The sequence below is a fragment of the Podarcis cretensis genome (genome assembly GCF_951804945.1).
Source record: "Podarcis cretensis genome assembly, chromosome: 8".
NCBI classification, from domain to species: domain Eukaryota; kingdom Metazoa; phylum Chordata; class Lepidosauria; order Squamata; family Lacertidae; genus Podarcis; species Podarcis cretensis.
This window is the reverse complement of record NC_137177.1, coordinates 25,133,025-25,154,288: the sequence shown is the minus strand read 5'-3', so window position 1 is coordinate 25,154,288 and position 21,264 is coordinate 25,133,025. Positions and strand designations below refer to the sequence as shown.

The window sequence follows — 21,264 nt, the reverse complement described above, 5'->3', positions numbered from 1 at the left end:
ATCTTGGGGTTGTATTGGATAGCTCAACAGAAACGTGGGGCAGCTGTGGAAAGTGGCAAATTCCATGTTAGGGATCATTAGGAAAAGCAAACTACCATTATAAAAATCTATGTGAGACCACACTTGGAATACTGTGTAGAGCTGAGCTTTCAAAACTTTTCATGTTGGTGACATACTTTTTAGACATGCATCATTTTGTGACACAGTCATTCATTTTTAGTAGCAAAATGGAGGTTAAACTAACCCCTTCCCAGCTCCGAGAAGAGCACAGGGAGTGTTCACATGACACACCTACACACTGCAGTCGACACACATATTGCACCACACAGTTTGGAAAGCTCTGGTGTAGAGTTTTGGTCACTGCAAAAAATAAAATAAAGATATTGTAGAGCTGCAAAGGGGCAATCAAAATGTTCAGAATGATCCCTAAAAACAAGCCCTTTGAAACCCCAAATTCTTCAAGTTCATGGTATCACAAACACTTAGAAAATCAATTCATACTCTAGAAATAAAAGAAATATTGACTGATTTTGCCAGGACTATCACACAATTTCTTTCTGGGCTTAAAACATTTCTATTGTTTTATCTCCAATCTCTGTGGGCCTGATATACTTTCTCATCATAATTAGTCCATGCACTGATAACTTTCATCAAAGCCCAGCACAGCCGTTCTCATTTTTTGCTTATGTGTGTGTGTGCTAATGCGTATAAACATACAAGCTTCTACACTGCCCAAGTCTAATGTGTGAAAGCACCATATAAACTATTAAAGCAATACCATGAAATACCCCAGAGGCTGATATAGCAACACTACGTGACTGAACAGCTTCAAGAGTGCCATAGCCTATTACTAAGCTCCAGCAAAAATCTCATCACTGATCAGAGCTAGAGAATTTTATTGGAAACGAAAATCACTGGCATTTCAACGGTCATTACACGGTTCTGCAAGAACAGGTTTGCAATCAAATACAATTTGCCTTCATTTCAGTTACAACAGTCTTGATATAAATAACCAATTTTAAACTAGTCTTTCTATGCGTTATATACAGATTAGGAGGATGACACTTGAGGACTGCAGGCTGCATCTGAAACATCAATGCTCTCGGAAAGTAACCTGCAGGGGAAAAGCCTTGGTAGGGTGGATACAGCTCATGTTGCCCATCGCTAATGGACCAAACAATGTGAATTAGAACGCACTAGACATTAAGAGGGCTAGTAGGCAAGCCTCACTTTTCCTGAAGTCTTGACCAGATCTGTCTTCCCGTATAAAACTATGCCACTAATGTACAATCACTTTTATGCCTGATTTTGAATGGTGGGAGCACATTGCTACTTAAGACAAGGACAAACACAGGAAGTGTTACAAGTGGAAAAGAAACAAAAGAAAGATCTGTAGGAAATGGACAGGTTTTGTTGTAATTCAAAAGCTGTTCTCCATCTAAAGAAGACCAAATGCCTAATTATGCAGTAGTACCTGATCCTAGAAAATGCAATCGATCTGCAGAAGCAGAGCTGAAGTGCAGAAAAGCCAGCAAAAAGTGTGCTATAGGAGGAAGAAAGTGACTCATCTCCAGGGTCACAAAAAGCAGTGCCATGAGGCTGCTTGATCACATGCTCTGGCAGTAGGCACTCTGAATTTGAGCACACAGCAGCTTTTGTACAGTTCCTTCACTGAAAATCTGGATCAGGGTACACTGAGGGAAAGTCACCCTCCACCCCACCTTCTGCCATGAAACCAGTGTTTCCTAGTCATATAGAAACAAGAGCTCCCACCACCACTACTACTGGATAGTCTGGGCCATTTGCCCCCCACAGTTCCCCCTCTGCCAAGCTGCAGGGCATGGAGCTTTGAAAAAGTTCAGTTCTCTAGTCCTGGGAGCCCTGAAACCAGCTGGGCCTGACCTCCATCTGAACAGGCTGTGTACAAATTTCCCCATCAGACCGGCTTCACATAACAAGGATCTGTTTAGCTGATACATAGGGCTTCATGGAAGACTCCAAAGCAGCTTGGTAGTCTATCAGTGGGACTTCTTGGCAGGCTGGAGCTGTGAGCTGACCCTTACAAATGAGATCACACAGATCTTCAATCATTCCTCTCAGTTTCTCTTTGTCTGTATACAGGAAACAAAGCAGAGTACATATTAAATGTTCTCAAAAACAACTGAGCTTACATTGAACAAGTCCTGGCATGAGAATGAAAAAGGCAATGATGCTAATAAATCTACTGCTACTAATAAGCAGATTTTGATTGTTTAGAAGTAGGGAAGTCAAAAGCGACACAAACTACACATGGATGTTGTTCAGGGCAGAGATACTGTAATTCCAATTTGAGCTGGAGGCCGTAATGCATCTGAATACTAGTTGCTGGAGACCACAGATCCTGCTTGCAAGTTCCATAGGCGTCTGTTTTGCTACTGGGAGAAAATGATGCTGGACGAGATGGGCCATTGGGCTGATCCAGCAGGCTCTTCTTATGTTCTGTTCTAACACAGTTCAGGATACTTCTTTTGTGCACTGGATAGAACAGGAGTGGTTTCTTTCATTGTTTAAACTAGAGCTTGATGTTCAGCGATTGGAGTCAGGTGCAGAGCCTGTGAGGTGGGCTAAGATGCCAAAGAGCGGCTCAGGGGGCAGAGCGAATTATCTACAGCATACTACTGGTATAACATGCAACTACACATTTATATTCATTTTACTACACTAAAACCGGACAGCAAAGATGCACAGAAACCAGCTTGAAGTCAGCTAATGCCTCTGATGATAAGGGGTTCTCCAGGGTCTCAGGCAGAGTTCTCTCTCATCAATGCACGGGACCACACACCCTGCTCTTTTCACCATTGCACATTACCATCACTTACTCTGTGCATTGTCCCGTTTCCACTGGGTCATCCAAAAGCCACGAAGTTTCACATCCTTAAAGATCAGTGCACTCTGCAGAAAAAAGCAGAGGGATTATGAAAACCTTGCAATATATTTTCTTTTGGAGGACATTTTGGAGGACAACATGACCTGGCATGAGAATGGTTTTGCCCCATAGATGCGAAGAATTTGGCACTCTGCCAAGGAAAGAGATGACTCGTTGCAGGGAGAAACATAACAGGAATAAGCTATTGCCCCTTAACAAATGGAAATGTGCAGAAAAAAATTAAGTAAACCACAGAACTCTCATGGCTACTCACCACAGGGGCTGTTATAGGCTGCTTTGACATTCCACCATAGGTAACCATGGTCCCTTTGTGCCTATAGAAAGAATTAGCAGTGAGATTAGTAGATTAAATGGTCGGGCTTTTCCATTTCCAGACGACAAGCATATCCTCTTACTTTGGCACTCAAGTCTACTTTGTTGACCAGCTTCTCTCATCTCCTGGATATCTAGCTAATTTTACCAGGATTAATTTGTAAGCAGCACAGCCCAATAGTTCACAGTAAACAGTACTGCACAAATACCAGAATGCCATTCCTTTTCCTGAGAAAAATGTCTTAAATTTAGATCAAGCAAAATATTGGGAAGGTGAGTTAGGGTACAAAAGTGCATAGGGGCCCTTTCAAAACAGCCTGCTGGATCAGGTCCAAGGCTCACCTAGTCCAGCATCCTGCTCTTCTCACAGTGGCCAACCAGATGCCCATGGGACGCCTGCAAACAGAACCTGAGCACAGCAGCACTCTCCTCACCTGTGATTTCCTGCAACTGGCATTCAGAATCCACCCTGTCTATTGCCTAAAGACTATGACTAAGAGAGATCTGTTCCTTTTCAGAAAGAACATCTGCAGGTTTGTGGCCCTGGGCAATTGTCTGCCTTTAAATAATAGGATGGCTCCTGGAAGTGCGTCTGCCGAACCTGGCAGGCCTTCAAGGTAATTTCAAGCGACTACACTAAATTATGGAACACAAGGCGGCTTTGATCAATAAAGCCCCAAACTTGTGGGGTCCCAATTAGGATACCAACCCCCTTCCTGTGTACAGTGGTGCCTCGCAAGACGAAAAGAATCCGTTCCACGAGTCTCTTCGTCTAGCGGTTTTTTCGTCTTGCGAAGCAAGCCCATTGACAGCTTAGCGGATTAGCGCTATTAGCGGTTTAGCGGCTTTTAGCGGCTTAGCGGCTTTTCGGCTTAGCGGCTTAGAAAAGGGGGGGGGGGGAGGAAAAAAAGCCCGCAGGAACTCGCAAGACATTTTCGTCTTGCGAAGCAAGCCCATAGGAAATTCGTTTTGCGAAACACCTCCAAAACGGAAAACTCTTTCGTCTAGCGAGTTTTCCGTCTTGTGAGGCATTCGTCTTGCGGGGCACCACTGTACAGTCATGATGACAGCTAAGTTTGCTCAAGAGTAGTTTCGGTCCTTCCATGATCCGTGTTTAAACAGCTACTGGGCATAGGAGTCTCTTGTGGAAGATATAGATGTAGAATTTTATTCCCTCAGAACATGAAACTCAAGCAGGCTCAAGATTCGGCAAGAGAGATCCTTTAGCACTGACAGGCATTTGAAAGTTACTAGCTCAACAAGTAAGGTATTCTATGTCTCTTAACGCATCTTAATTTCTCTCTTAAATGTTACCCATGCTGAACCTCTGTGATAATGATCAATATAACTACAATTAAGACTGCTGGGAGCGGGAATCTCATATCCTTGGGAAAACTCTCTTTTTTTTACATTAGGAATAAAGACTTTCAATTCACCCACAATCTTGTTTCTTCAAGAAACATGAGTGCACACACCCAAGAGAGGATTTTGTAAATCTGCACTGTGAACTAGAGGATTCCAGCCACAAGCAATACTATTTAAATACATTTATTTAAATATTTATCCCAGAGCAGTTCACAATGCAAATATTTAAAATGTTTAAAATATGAAATATACAAGCAGTTAAAAACAGTAAGACAAAGGCATTTAGTAAACACTTAAAATGCACCCCCAACAAATAGCTGAACTTACTGCAGGTGACGCAGCAACTCAGTGGCACTTTTCCCTCCAACGCCATTCAAAGCTAATATGGGCCTAGGGATTTTCTGGAGAACAAGAGATTGCACAGAAAATAAGCTCCTTCTTTTACTGCCTCCCACCTCACTGCATGTGTTTGCTGCTTTAGCTCCAAGATGTCAACCTTTCAGAATGGATTCTCACAAAGAGACACATACACCTGATCCTGGCTCATTTTGTGTCATTCAGTACAACTATAATCAAGACTCCTATGAGCTGGAATCTTTTATCTCTAGGTTGCAACTGGTTTGGCCCATAATACGAGGAGGCAGCTTCTAGGCAGACAGGAGGAGAAACAAAGGAATGCAGAAAATCTGACTTGGTTTTAAGGGGAATAATTGCAACTGAGGCTGTATGGTTTTTGTTGTGTCAGTCCTAGGCCACCTCTGCCTTGCCACTCAGATTTTTGTCTTTGTTCATATTTCATTATCTTCCACTCTACCACCACCAAACACTCTGTCTTCTCTGTCTGTTTTGTTTCATTTATTATCAATCAGTAGTGATTCGCTGCGGCAACCCTGTTTTCCTTTGCCATCTCTGTCCCCCAGAAATCTGGTTTTCACTTATACCTTAAACAGCTCTTTTACTTCCGGTTTTCTCAGCATCTCCTCTGTGATGACATGGTCTGCTCCAAGGGACTTCAGTCTGTCTACAAGCTCCTGGAGATTGGGTCTGGGAAGGAAGGACAAATGATAAAGGAATGTAGTCAATGTTAAGACCCACTGTTTATCATGCCACGCTGCACAATAGTGAGGGAGAACATCTTGTACTCGCCATCATGTGAACCCAAGTCCTCATTTAGTGAGAAAAGGAAGAGTTTCCGCTCTTCTTCCTACAGTCAGTCACTGAAGACGCTTCCTCAGGATACGTTGCTGAGGGAACCACTTGCCAATTGCTCAGACACCTAAGTAGATTATAATCCAGAAACCATAGTGTGGGAGCCATCAGCCATGCCACTTCCATTTCTCTACTCTTCTCCAAAATAAATCCCTTTTTAATCAGACATCCACATGCCCACTTTTCATTGACTAGACACAAGGGAGGGTTTAGAAGAAATGTAGTCAATTAAACGCTTCTTTAAATAATAATAATATAATAGTTAATAGCAATTATTATTATTAACTAAACTCAGACACCCATAGGTTAATGTAACACTGCATGTGAAGCAGTGAAGAGGTAGGAAAGCTGGGAAGTGGTGAAACAGACGTATAAAATAAAAAGCAGATGTATAGTGTACAGTTAGTGGCTAAGGAGTTGTTCTTCTCTCATCTAACTCATTGGGAGCATCCCATGAAGTTGAATGGTGGGAGATTCAGAACAGGGAAGAGGAAATATTGCAAATAGTTAAACTATGGAAACTGATACCACAAGATGTACTGAGGGCAGCTAATTTCAACAGCTTTCAAAAGGGATTAGGCAAAATCATGGAAGATAAAACATGATGGATACATACGACCTCCAGTATCAGAATACTAGTTGTGGAGAATACTAGTGGGGATGCGCTATTGTGCTCATGTCCTGTTTGTGGCTTTCCATAGACATCTGGCTAGCTATTGTGAGAAGAGAACACTTCCCTTAGATTAGATGGGCCTGACTGCCCTGATCCAGCAAGGCTGTTCTTACATTCTTGGGGTAGGGCATATATTTGGCCCTCTCCTCATGCTGCAATAACCACATTGAAGTGCAATAACCACATTGACTGTGAGTGTCTTTTGCCCCCAGAGAGGATAACAGCAATTTCTGAGTAGTGGTTGAGGATAAAGATTTCAATGAAGGGGGTGGGGGGAAGCACAGATGGGAAAGGTTATGATTCCCCTCTTCTATTTTTAAAATTATTATTATGTTACATTTAAATCCCACCTTTTTCTCCAAGGAGCACAAGGTGGCATATATAGTCCTCTCCCTCTCCACTTCATCAACACAACCACTCTGTGACACAGATTAGGCTGAGAAACAGTCATAGAATCATAGAGTTGGAAGGGAACCTGAGGATCATATAGTCCAACCCCCTTTAATGGGGATTGAACCTGCAGCCTTGGCGTTATCAGCACCACGCTTTAACCAACTGAGCCATCCTGACTGGCTTAAGGTCACTTAGTCAGCTTCATGGCTGAGTGGGGATTTGAACCCTGGCCTGCTAGGTCCTAGTCCAACATACTAAACACGACACCACTCCAGTTAACACCCCCTCCAAAACAGTCTCTGTGGCAGTTTTAAAAGTTTTCTTTTCTTTAAGAAATTGTGGAACTCTTAATTTGCACCTGGTTTTGTCTGTACCTGCTGAAAGTTATGCTACACTTTTAAAAACCTACATTATGATCATGTTGCAGGACTGTAATGCATTTACCTGCTTAACTCTAACTTTGGGAATTGCTGCCAAGAGAATATCCTCTCCTGCCAAGCCAAGTCAAGCAGCAACTAGGGGAGCTGTTTGGCCCAAAGCAAAATAGAAAAGATATGCAGAATGAGCAGTTTCACTGTACACTCACCTATCTCTGACCACATTTATTGTTTTGAACCCCTTGGCTGCTGCGATCTGGATGACGGCCTGCCCCACTCCACTATTGGCTGCATTTTGGATGACTGAATCTCCTGCAGACAAACAGATGCATCTCTGTTTAAGATTCCCTTTCATTTCCTTTGGTGGAGTTTGCTAATTTTCATTCTTGTCTGTTACAGAATATAAAACACAAGAGCAACCCTGCTGGGTCAGACCAAATGCTTCTCTTGTCCATCATTCTGCTCATAGTGGTCTATGGGAAGTCCACAAGCAGGACATAAATGCAACAGATTCTGAGAAGCCACAATCCATGTTGTTCTTAGTAGGAACCCATCAGCCCTTTCAGTCCTAATTTGAAGAGTTAGCTATAGAAATGATAAAATGGTTGACCACTGCTAAAATCTTATTATTTCCATCAGCAGCTATAGATTCTGGTATCAATGTCTGTGGTAAATCACTACTGGTTGATAATAAATGAAACAAAACAGAGAAGACAGAATGTTTGGTGGTGGTGGAAGAAGGGATGATAATGAAATATGAATGAAGACAAAAATCTGAGTGGCAAGGCAGAGGTGGCCTAGGAATGAAAGCACAACAAGAACCATACAGTCTCAGTTGCAATTATTCCACTGCCCGAGTTTCACTCTTCCCCCTCCTTGTTTCTGGCCACATAAAGTCACTTGGGAAAAACAGAACAAAAATTCATCTTATGCTGCTTCTCGAACAGGCTCAGACTTGAACTTTGGAAATTCTCCCAGGGGATGATGATGAAGGAGCAATAATTGAGAATACCTGTTGACATGATTATGCTGTCCAGACTAAAAGGTAATTAAGATGAGCAAGGCAAGTTAGAGTTATTTTGCTCATCCCTCAACTCTATTCCTCCCTGCATCCTTGCTAGAGAGTCTAGTGATGCATCTTATAACTCCAGTACAGACCAGCTGGATTATAACAAAGGGCCAATGGTTTCTCCAGTGGTCAACCAGATTCCTCTGTGTAGCCCCAAAGCAGGGCATGATGTCCAGTTGGTAAAGTTTCTCATGATGTACAAATACTACAAAACACATTGTCAGTACACACCTGGCTTCAAGACCTCAAAGTCTGACAACATCCGATAAGCCGTGCAGGGGTTGACACTTAAAGTGGCAGCGCACGTTAATGGGATATCAGGAGGAATTTTCAGCAGGGTCTCCTCACCAAATATTGCCTCTGTTCGCCATGTTCCTGATTTGAGGGATTAAAGAAAAAAGTCCAGTTTGGGCAAAGAGTGCAGCTGGAAACAAGCAGCTTAAGTTAGAAGCTTCCAGTTCAAGAAATAGGTCAAAAATTATGAATAGCTCAATTCCTGCAAGCTAGTGGTTTCAAAATGTTTACTGACATGCCTAAGAGCAAAGAAGAAAATAAATTGAGTTTTTGCCTGTTGCTAGGTCACAAATATTTTCTTGGAAGAACATAAGGGCTGTTCTTTTTTCAGGCCTAAGTTGGTATGATAAGAGAACTGATTGGACCTCCTGATTTTCTGTTGTTGTTTAAGAGGTAAACATACTATGGGTATCTATGAAGCAGGCAATGACCATTGCAGTGCACAACTTTTAACCCCCCCCCATTTTATTAATCCCTGACTTCAGAAGTTTCTCTTTGTCCCATGAGGAGAAAATACAAGCACTATTGCTGAAGGTCACATAATTAATTTTTGGCTATTCACCAAATGCTGCAAACTCTGCCCACTTAGGCATAAATTGTAAGTTGATTGATGAAAGCAGGTGGGCGCTACTGTATCTTCATCAGAGATTTTCAAGTGCATGTCTTTGTAGATGTACAGCAAAAGAGGGCATCTTTCTTTAAACTGGGGAATCAGACTATCAGACGGGTTATGGCCCTTGACGAGTATGTTTCCTTTCTCTTAACTAGTTGCAGAGCCAATTTTTCCTTAGTTAATTGTTTTTAAAAAGTTATTTAAGCTCACCAAGTCCTGCATCAGCTGGGATAACCAAATCACCTGGCTTCAGAGAAGTCACACGACTCCCAGCTTCAATCACTTGTCCAACTCCTTCATTCCCACCAACCGCAGGCAGGTCAGGCAGAGTAGCATACGTCCCTGCAAGATGACAACTACTGTATACCATAAAACATCCAAGCAGTTATTGAGAATAAGCCAATATTCAGACTAGCTTAATTTTTTCTTCATATTCAAAAACAAGATGCCAGCATGTGACAGGCATATGAGCATTCGTTACTTATGACCGAAACACCCATCTTTCAATCAGAATAGTTTCCAAGGTGGTTAACAATGAACATAAACTAAAAGACAATTTAAAACTTAAGTAAACGAAAAGTGGTAAATCTGTCACAGCAGCAGTTGGAACACTCACTCTCGGTCTCTATGAATGAAGTTGCATCCTTCTCCCAGGTCCCTAGTTCAGGGATGGGGTTCCAGCTGCCTCCCAGCTGTCATTGGTTTCTTTAACTTCCATCAGTCCCATTCAGCATTGCCAATGGTCAGGAATGATGGAAGTTGTAGTCCAGTGTTTGGAGGGCATGGGGTTTACAGGTTTCGCACACCTGCTTTGGATGTTCTGGCACCTTCATATCATCCATGTGCTCCTAAACACAACACATAGGGGACCTTCACCCCATGCCAGAGGCACAAGGGCCAATTCCTCCACAGTCATTTTAATTTGTTGCTACTGAACAGGGTGCGGAAGCTGAAACAGCTGAATGGCAATTGCTGCCTTCTAGAACATGCTACTGCCTAAACCAGGCAGAGCCAATCTGGGAGGGAGCATGTTGGGAGAGAATCTGCAAAGTTGAGGGGTAAGGAGAACATCTCTTCCTGCTACTTCTTGCTTTCGCTCTTCAGTATTAAGTGGGTAGCATCACTACTGAAAAGCACATATGAATATTTATGCACTTTATGTAACTTTGCTGCCTATATGTATTTGGTGGCCAAATCATTCCAAGTATTTAGACAGCATTAATAACTTGCATGGCACACAGTGACAGACATGGCCCTTAGAAAACATTGTTTTCAGAGGAGAGGAATTCAACCCGACTCAAATTGTGTGTGTGTGTGCACACGCGCAGAAGAAGGAAAGTTGGCCATGTAACCCCTGTGGTATATTCCACAGGGTATATCATTATATTCAGACAATCTATTTTGCCTTATTACCATCTGACAGCATTATATGAAGAAATGATATGGGGAGCAAGAATGAAACTGTCTGCATGCAAGCCAAGGTTACCTTGAATCATATTGATGTCAGATGGATTGATAGGGGCTGCAATCATTTTCACATTGACTCCAGAATCCCCCAGCTCTGCCAGATCTATCTCCTTTAGGCTGGAAGGAAAGGCAGACAAAAATGCAATATTATGCTTAAGGCTCTTTCTCACCCATGTGATTCTTAAGCATTTTGATGGATTTTAATCTGTCTTTAAAGTATTCATCCATCAGGTTCAACCTCTCATCCAAAAGAGAACTTGTTTAAGTACCATTCAAACCTTCTGCTAGCATCCTTCTGCAGGAAGAGTTGTGGACCCTTTGTGGGTTCCTAACCAGTTTTATATGTGACCAATGGGTATCATTCATTCATTGATATTCTCTGAAAACTGAGTGATTTTCCCAACCTGTTGCATTCTAGTATTTTCTGTATTCTCCTATTTTATCTTATGCCATTTGTTTCTGTTTAAAATGCATTTTATAGAATCATAGAATCATAGAGTTGGAAGAGACCACAAGGGCCATCAAGTCCAACCCCCTGCCAAGCAGGAAACACCATCAGAGCACTCCTGACATATGGCTGTCAAGCCTCTGCTTGAAGACCTCCAAAGAAGGAGACTCCACCACACTCCTTGGCAGCAAATTCCAGTGTCGAATAGCTCTTACTGTCAGGAAGTTCTTCCTAATGTTTAGGTGGAATCTTCTTTCTTGTAGTTTTGATCCATTGCTCCGTGTCCGCTTCTCTGGAGCAGCAGAAAACAACCTTTCTCCCTCCTCTATGTGACATCCTTTTATATATTTGAACATGGCTATCATTTGCAGCAGAATTCATCATGCGAAAGGCAGGGCTGGATGAATCCCAAGCCGGAATTAAGATTGCCGGAAGAAATATCAACAACCTCAGATATGCAGATGACACAACCTTGATGGCAGAAAGTGAGGAGGAATTAAAGAAGCTTTTATTGAGGGTGAAAGTGGAGAGCGCAAAATATGGTCTGAAGCTCAACATCAAAAAAACGAAGATCATGGCCACTGGTCCCATCACCTCCTGGCAAATAGAAGGGGAAGAAATGGAGGCAGTGAGAGATTTTACTTTCTTGGGCTCCATGATCACTGCAGATGGTGACAGCAGTCACGAAATTAAAAGACGCCTGCTCCTTGGGAGAAAGGCGATGGCAAACCTAGACAGCGTCTTAAAAAGCAGAGACATCACCTTGCCAACAAAGGTCCGTATAGTTAAAGCCATGATTTTCCCAGTAGTGATGTATGGAAGTGAGAGCTGGACCATCAAGAAGGCTGATCGCCGAAGAATTGATGCTTTTGAATTATGGTGCTGGAGGAGACTCTTGAGAGTCCCATGGACCGCAAGAAGATCAAACGTATCCATTCTTAAGGAAATCAGCCCTGAGTGCTCACTGGAAGGACAGATCGTGAAGCTGAGGCTTCAATACTTTGGCCACCTCATGAGAAGAGAAGACTCCCTGGAAAAGACCCTGATGTTGGGAAAGATGGAGGGCACAAGGAGAAGGGGACGACAGAGGACAAGATGGTTGGACAGTGTTCTCGAAGCTACAAACATGAGTCTGACCAAGCTGCGGGGGGCAGTGGAGGACAGGAGTGCCTGGCGTGCTCTGGTCCATGGGGTCACGAAGAGTCGGACACGACTAAACGACTAAACAACAACAACAATCATTTGCAGCACCACTCTATAACACTAGCAAAGCACTATTTAGAATACTGTGTTAATTCTGGGATGGGAAACAGGATCTGGCTGGCAGGCTAAATCACGAGCTCACCCACCCTTTGAGGGCCATTTTGACAGGTGGACACAGCTACCAACTCATCAATCTGGTAGCATCATCATGTCAGATGATCCATTTTTCTTTGAGCTCAAGTTGTGCTGCAAAGGAAGATACCAGCCAATCCAAGCAGAGCTTGAAGTCAATGCAGATCAGCTGATTGATGCTTCAAGCTCCACTTCTGGCAGAGATTGGTGTCACTTGGGAGCTCCAATTCAGAGCTACTGAGTGGAATCAATCCCAGCAGGGCTTGCATTTGGCACCAAGTTTAAAAGGCACCAGTCGCCAAGGAATAAGCAGGAGCATATTTTAAGCAGACAGTGGCAGGGAGAAGCAGCATCTTTAATGAATGGGACTTACCTCTGAGTAAACCCATATTAAAGCTCTCACCCATAAGTCTAGGATTTGACAGATTTTTAATGGGGTAAAATAGTGTTATGTCAAGTGCTATATGAAGTCAATGTTGTAATTCCAGCTGACTTGTTAGAAGCAGTGTCTCTGAAGCACTAAATTGCTATGGTGAGGAAGCAACCAACATCCTTCTAAAGAATGTACATGGAAGACCTAAAATGTGCTACCTGGCATTAGTGGGATCCCTGCACTGGCTTTGGCCACCTTATACCCTTTGCAAAAGAAACCTTGACTTCTGCTGCTTGGACACGGTAGGCAGCCAAATTAATTCACTGCATCTCCACCGAAGCACCTGCCCAACACACTAGATTCCTGAATTGAAGAATGACACACAAACAAGCAAACACTACATCCCATTGAATTGGTCCATCATCTGATCTGTCAACAATTCTGTTGCTACCCCAGAGATCAGAGTGGAAAAGATCAGTTCTTTTGCCCTCAAAAGAGACCAAAGCATCTCAGTAATTAAAGGTTAGATTTGACAACACAATAATGAAAATTAGTTTCAGCTAATAAGGGACTTCCCTAAAGGCTTTGAAGTGTTATAAAAGCCCATCAGCAAAAAGTTTGTCTATATTTAGATTTTTTAACCCTGCTTTCCTGCCCTAGGGCTTTCAAAGCAGCTCACATTAAGAACATCACACAATAGCAAAACACAGCAAAAATGACACTACCACATTACAAATCACAAACCAGACTAATACAATTTGAAAAGGCAGCCACATCACACCAAGATCATTCACCTACAAAGCCATAAAATACATGATAAAAACACACACAAAAATGCTTCAAAAGGCAATTTAGAAAGCAGGTTGAATCTCAACAGCTAGAACCGGGTGACGAACCTGTAGCTCTCCAGATGCTGCTGGACTCCCAACTCCTATCATCCCCAGCCAACATGGCCAAAGGTCATAAGATGATGGAAGCTGTAGCGCAACAACATCTGGAGAACTGCAGGTTCCCCCCTCCGCATCTGAGGTACAGCAATCTGTCAAACATAATAGAAATGTAACTTTTGAAATAGACAGCAGAAGACACAAATGTTCAAAAGATTTTAGCACTTGGACATTAGCATTATTTGACCATGCATGGATGGTCTCTGAAAATATGTGTTGAACCTCTGCGTAAACAGAGGATGAAAAAAACCCCCCTGTTCATTCACCCCAAGTCGTTTGTGGTCCCTGGTGGGTATTTCTGGGCCCGGTTTCCAAGCCTGAACTCTCATAATCACTTCATTTTTTTTTTATTAAATAAACAGGAGTAGCCCCTATTTACTGGTGCCTGCCCCTGGTAAAACACTTTGGGATTTTGCCTTTTGCAGAGAAATAAATCCATTGAGTGAAATGAGACAGTTCAAAGAAAGCATGCATAAGATTACAACTATGAAATGTATTTTGGGATGGATGCAGTGAGACAATGCATTCCATTTTTACCAAAGGCTACAATCCTATGCATACTTTTGAGTTAACATGTCAGGCACCAAGTGCTCATTCTAATAAACAGACTTACATTTTTTAAAATGTTATGGTCGGTTTACTAACACACATTGCTTTGAAGCCAATGCAGGACAGGCTACTGCAGAGTAAATCAATATAGCCTACAGCATAATGTTGTCCTGACTGTTTTTATTTTGCTGTTCAGTTGTTTAGAAAGGCATTTTATTGTTGCCACTGTAAGGTTGCTATCAGTGCAAAAGGCAGGAAATTATTCTTAATAAAAATAAACTGTGGGGAGGTCAGAAGTTCTGAAGTTACAATAAAATAAACCACTGGGGTGTGAATATATCTGTTACATCTCTCAATGACGGTCAATGTAGACGGTCCCATATACGGCGCAGGGACAGGGCACACTCCAAACTATGAGCCCTTACTCTTAACAAATAGTATATACATTTAGTTAATGTTGCCACATAAGATCATAGGGATCAGATTCTGAAAAATGCATTTTTAGGTTGTAAAATAATTTCCTTTCACAGCAGCGTTTGGTACATCTTAGACACAGAGCGAAATGTTTGCCACAATGTTATCCATCACTGATGGATTTAGCACTGATATCATTGTTTAATCTTTTCCCACAAAGATACAAGCCACACACAGCTGGAGCTGTTGGAATTAAAATAGGTTTGGCTGTTTTAATAGATCTGTTCCAGCCATTTCCTCTGAAAGCATGACAACTCTTTTCAGAGGCTTCTGATTCTAGTGTTCTAAAACAACCGATCACAAACACAATTGCTCATTTGCAGCCATTAATGTCATGGGGAATTTGTGTATAGACCCTTAAGTACAAATACCAAGGCCCTTGTTCAAGTCGCAAGTAGCATCTGTGCTGCAGTTAGGGAGGCTTTATAGCTTAGCTCTGTTTGGAATTATTGCTCATGTGTTTGGACTTAACTGAAACAGAGTAATCCATCATCCACATGACTCAAGTGGTTACATTCTGTTTGCCTCTGCAGCTTTGTGCTGTAGTAAAATTCATAGTGTATTTTACCTGCATGATATTTAATCTCCTTCCTCCCACAAAGAGCCCGCTTCATTTTCCCTTTGTTGCAGATTCATGCACAAACTTTCCTCTCAACTGTTGTCACACACTTGGGGTGGCCTTGCCCCACCCCCTTTTTAAAAAGTGGGTGAGCACCACAGCAATGTTTTGTTAGCGTAGTAATTGCTCAGAGACACTGCAATAGCTCACCTTCACCTGGAGACTTGTTCATTCTATGTCAGAGATCAAGCAAAGATTGCTTTGGGATTTTCTAATTTTTAGCTCCCCAGGTTTGCATAGGGACTGAGACACAGCAACTTCCTATCTGCCCTCAAACAGGGGGTGGGGAGAGGAAGATCTGGGATTTATATTAGTGGTAAGATTTATAAAAGTGATTTATAGGAGTGGTTTCTTTACAGCAGCACTCTACATTTAGCACATGGGTAGGGTACACAGAGAGGGACTCAGGTGGCGCTGTGGGTTAAAGCCTCAGCGCCTAGGACTTGCCGATCGAAAGGTCGGCGGTTCGAATCCCTGCGGCGGGGTGCGCTCCCGCTGCTCGGTCCCAGCACCTGCCAACCTAGCAGTTCGAAAGCACCTCCGGGTGCAAGTAGATAAATAGGGACCGCTTACCAGCGGGAAGGTAAACGGCGTTTCCGTGTGCGACTCTGGCTCTGGCCAGAGCAGCGATGTCACGCTGGCCACGTGACCCGGAAGTGTCTCAGGACAGCGCTGGCCCCTGGCCTCTTAAGTGAGATGGGCGCACAACCCCAGAGTCTGTCAAGACTGGCCCGTACGGGCAGGGGTACCTTTACCTTTACCTTTTAGGGTACACAGAGACACCATTGAGGGTAAAGACTTTGCTTACTCTGTCACACAGTGGTGTGGTGGAGGGGGACTGTGGGAGAGCGTAGCTCTAAGACTTTTTCCTTCCAGGAAAGGAGAGATAGCATCATAATAACTGATGGACCCTCCTTGCTTGTCACCTCTTGATGTATCCTATCATAGAATCCAAATCAGAGTTGGAAGGGACCCTGAGGGTTATCTAGTCCAATTCTCTATAGAAGCAACAAACAGCAAAATCCAGTAAAAAAAATAGCAGCTGCATTAAATAAAAATAAGAGCAGGAATCACCCACTGAATGCCCTAAATAGAACACGAAACACAGTTTGACGGGGGTCTTAAATATAAAGGACAGGTGCCAAACAGCTATCTGGGGGCATGTATTCAACACTAAGAGTGCCAACACAGAAGAGGCCCTACCCCTGGACACCACTCTTCTAACGTCTGAAAGTTAGGGCACCTAAAATCTCAGAATACGATCTTACGGAACAGGAAGATTCTTCTGGAAGGCCAGCTTTCAGCGTGTCAGCAGGGTACATCCCCTCAACTTATTTGGCATCTGTTGTTCATCTGGTCATAGAACTCCAGGATTAACTGAAAAGAAAGTTTACTCCTTCACTTGCAGACTCCTATTTTAGCTTCCACTTCTCTGCACATTAGAACGTAACAGAGGAAGGAAGGGTTTACATATTACCCAATATTCACTGTATCTCTGCACACAGAGTAACATCCCTGTCAGGACAAATTTGGAGCGGGGGTGGTGGTGGTATAAGAACCATTTCTGCACCACAACAGTATAGTTGGGAACTGACGTGAGCAGTCTGGATCTTAAAAAAAGTAATTTCAAAAAGTCCGGAAAGGGGGGGGGGCACTGAATACATCCCACAGGCTTGCCACCCCTGCTTTTAAAGGGAAAAGAAAGAACATTTTGTGATGCTATCATAGCATAGTCCTCTATAAACCATAAAATAGCACTGTGACAGGCACACATGGTTCTTTCATGGACCAAGAAGGGACTTCTCAGGCCACTATTTTTTAGTGACTAAAGGCATGTGGTTAATAATATATTTATCTTATAAGATGCCAGATGTGCAGCTAGTGTAGCTGGTGCTGAAAAACCAGGAACAGTAAAATCCAGTAGAGAAGACAGTTTAGTCTGAGCCCTTGATCTCAACATTTCTGAACAGACCAGATTTTTTAAATTTATAGCTCCCTTGAAAAATTGATGTTCTAATGGAAATGCGGACAGACCATTAATTACTACATTGCCAGCAAAGTATGGCAGGAACCTAATCATCCAAATTTGCTCAAATTTATTACGCCATTCAGCTGAATAATAGTCACTCGCTTCAACTGATCAAGTAAATTGTGTAAGAAATCCATTGCTTAATCTACAAGATGCTGGGCAGGGAATTTTATGGCCAATTGTCATATTTGATTTCCTTTCAGGACAGAAATTAAATATCACTGTGGCACTTTCAAGAAGTAACATGGGAATCAGGGGAAGAGAGTGCAGAATCAATTTACCATAACTAAACAGGGACAAGTATCCTTAGCAGCACATTCCAAAGTTTTTATATCAACATTGCAACAACTTTCTCCAGCCTCCACTGCTTCTTTCATAACCTCTGCTGACACCATTTTTCCTCACCTATTGTCCCAAATAGATTTATAGCCTTCTTCAACCCCAGTCAGACCACTAATAATCTCTTCCTGCAGGTTGCCCATGATGACAACCCAAGTTGCACCCTGGGCCCCTCAGATTGCCTTATTAGCCATGTTTCCTCCTCTTGGACTAGCATGTGGGAGGTAAGATACCTTCCTGCTAGGCAACTAGAATGCTTGCATACTAAGCAAGTGTACCTCTTAAAGTTTATTTCTATTGATTTTAACTGTCCAGTAGCCCAATATGACATAAGTCATAGTTCTGATACCTTTCACTCAATCTTCCCCTGCCCCTTGTGGGCCCAATTTGACATGTTGGTGAGGTCATTCACCTGTCAATCACCTGATGACTCCCTGTGGGGACTAGATTGCACCGTTGATCCCTGTACAAGGTAGGCTTGAAGTAGGCTTAAAGACCCATCAATGTCAAGCCTGCTTCTTGTGTGGTCAAATTATCCATGTTGAACTCAGCTGTGCAGCCAATTCAGCCTTGTGACGTCTGAATATTTCAAAACATACTTTAGTTGTAATAAAAATACATAAATATTCAAAGCAAAGATGCATGATGTGATTCAAAAAAACTATTTATGCTACATTTTGGAACCCAAAGCCATTACAACTTAAACAGCAGAAGTTAAAATCCGTATCTCCAGATAACTATAGAAATTTGGCAGTTTATTTTTTTTACAACTGGATCTAGAATTTCTATACTGTACTATAATCTTGTAAGAAAATTTGAAATTCAAAACTCACGTTCAAATTAGAAAAGAGCTATCATTAGAGCAGAAGCAGAAGTTCCTCTTTAGATCTACAATTTTGTGTTTGGAGCAAGCTGTCTCTCTGCCACAAAGTCTAACCTACTATTTTAGAAGCAAAAACATGCATTTTGAACAAGAAGAGAGCACTCACTCAAAATCAGATGTATTCATCTCACTATGACTATGCTCAAAGGATTTAAAATCCTACAGTTAGCTGGACACTGACTTTTTAATCCCACCTAAAATGTTATACTTGTAGGCTTGATTATCCCTGCCTTCCTTCAAAGTAAGAAGGAAGAAATGTCACTCCATTGAGTATTATATCTGACACAAGGCAGACTTAATGTCAGACCTACTTAACACAAACATTACCTGCTTGCATACTTGGAAAATTTCAGTAGTTGACTAATCATTTATATAGGCCAACCCCCACCCCCCAAAACCCCCAGAATAAAACCTGAACTTTAAATAGTCACTGAGACTGTAACAGCTGGGTGTTTTGGCCATATATGGTATGGCAAACACATCCCCATGTCCAGCACAGGAGTGTTGTGCCCAGTTTCCAAAAGGATGTGATCTCCAAAGCTACTATATTCAACATCCCTTCAACAAGAATGTAAAAATGTTTGCAACAATCTAGTAAAAGATGCTCAAGAATGAGGTTCTAGGACCAGAATGTAAAATCTTACCATAAGCTACACAAGGTTGTTTCCATTATTTCACTATTTAAATGTTTTGCACATGGTATCACTGAGAGCTGATGCTCAGCAGCTGAGAACTACTCTGCAATATCTGTCAGTTGGGGTCTTTAGTTTACCAGTTCAGAAACAGCAATCCGTGATGGGCAAATCTGCAACTGCAAAGCGTGGAAATAAACTTCCACACACGTCCTCATCATGAGAACTGAAGTATTTGGGGATAGCTCTGAATTGTTTTACTTCTGTTGCTCTTCAGGAAATAGAGTCAATGTGAATATAAGGCAACGGCTGTGACAGTACAGGAGCTTCAGGGCCTCTTGGAAGTCCTTTGAAATCTTGATCAAGCTTTGCAAGTTTAACACAGCCACAAAGGCAGACACTTACCCAAAAAGAGAAACCAAGGCTAGGTCACCATTTACCAGGACCTATATCCCAGGCCATCACATCTTAGAGAAGGTCAAATAAAAAGAGCGGGGCAGCGGGGAGTGCAAGGAGGAAAGGAAAATTCCTAAGTACACAGAGGCCAGTTCCAATGCACACACAAAACCAGAACAAAAGCTTAAGTTCTGAAATTGCATTTTATTTTTATGCCATCTCCAATGATATAATGATTACAGGTGATGAAATACTATGCACCTACACTCAGGAGCTCTAGCTTTGAATAAACTTAACACACTAGGTAGGAGAACAGCCGAAGCATGTAATCTCTCTCTTCCCCAACGACTTAAATACAGTGGTACCTCAGGTTAAGAACTTAATTCGTTCTGGAGGTCTGTTCTTAACCTGAAACTGTTCTTAACCTGAAGCACCACTTTAGCTAATGGGGCCTTCTGCTGCTGCGCCACCGCTGTGCAATTTCTATTCTCATCCTGAAGCAAAGTTCTTAACCTGAGGTACTATTTCTGGGTTAGCGGAGTCTGTAACCTGAAGCGTCTGTAACCCGAGGTACCACTGTATTCTCTTTCTCCAGCCTCCTCTCGCCCTGGTGCTTCTTGCCATCATGCCATGCCATACCTACGTGAAAGGCAGAAATTCAACAGGTGCAGCCTCCCCCAGCCCGGGCGATGCACTGGTACGGTAGTGGTTTCCCGCTCCACCAGCTTAATTCTTGCCCATTCTGAGGCTGCAAACCCAGGACGCCCTGAGCTATATAACGCAGCCCCGCACTAACCCTACGGAACACAGCAGGGCTTTTCCACTCCAAGCAGACGTCTATATCGCCGTTGGGCTGTGTGGACGTGGCTTCTCCCCACAGCACCTGCTTTGTCTCCATGACAAAGCGGACGCCCGGCCCAGCCCAAACAGTTCCCTCCCTTACTTTAGGACCTGAGCCGGCTCCCCATGCTGCTCGTAGACCAGCCCGCGAGGCCGCGCCCGGCCAGCCGACGCCGACAGAGCCCGGAGACCGGCGCTCAACAGAGGCCGTAACAGCCGAGCGCGGCTCCCTCGCGCCGCCACAGCCGTTAAACCCATAGCAACCGTTTCCGCGGGTGGCGCGCGGCGATGACGACAGCTCTAGCGTTCCTCGCCGGGCTGTTATCAACGCGCGTCATCGCCGCGCCTCCCTTTCACGCCACTCACGCGGCGTGGGAGGGGCCTCGCTTTCTCTGGGCTGAGTGGCACGTGACCGGCAGAGGCGCCGGCGCCCGCGTGGTTTTTTATTTCAAGGGTGGGGAAATGGCGGAGTGGGAGTTGATGCGTCCTTCAGCCTGACCTGCGATTGAATGAGGGTTTGGGGGGTGGGGGTGGGGAAAGAATGCTTGTACCACCTCGAGCTCGTTGGAGAAAGAGGTGGGATATTAAATGCAATAACTGAATAAAAGAAATTCACCCCACCCCCCAGTTAAAATCTTGCGACTTAAGCGCATTTAATGTATGTGGATTCAGCTTTATGTGCTTGCCAAAAGAAAGCAAGAA

The 21,264-nt window shown here is 43.1% G+C and overlaps 1 protein-coding gene across 4 annotated transcripts; it reads right to left on the bottom strand.

Moving 5' to 3' along the window:
- Positions 1 to 879: 879 nt before the first annotated feature.
- MECR (mitochondrial trans-2-enoyl-CoA reductase) lies at positions 880 to 20,838 on the bottom strand. 4 transcript variants are annotated; one of them, XR_013841425.1, is made up of 11 exons: positions 20,666 to 20,838; positions 10,718 to 10,815; positions 9,442 to 9,573; positions 8,556 to 8,699; positions 7,465 to 7,567; positions 5,545 to 5,647; positions 4,931 to 5,004; positions 3,180 to 3,240; positions 2,859 to 2,931; positions 1,646 to 2,111; positions 880 to 1,568 (listed from the first exon to the last, which is right to left on the bottom strand). XR_013841425.1 is itself a non-coding variant. In XM_079986219.1 (10 exons), the coding sequence occupies exons 1-10, from the start codon at positions 20,818 to 20,820 to the stop codon at positions 1,948 to 1,950; spliced, it is 1,107 nt and encodes a 368-aa protein (XP_079842345.1). In that variant the 5' UTR covers positions 20,821 to 20,838; the 3' UTR covers positions 880 to 1,947. The 4 variants fall into 4 exon arrangements, 1 of the variants encoding a protein (XP_079842345.1); XR_013841426.1 differs by lacking the exon at positions 20,666 to 20,838 and adding an exon at positions 20,366 to 20,605; XR_013841427.1 differs by lacking the exon at positions 20,666 to 20,838 and adding an exon at positions 18,235 to 18,390.
- Positions 20,839 to 21,264: the final 426 nt, after the last annotated feature.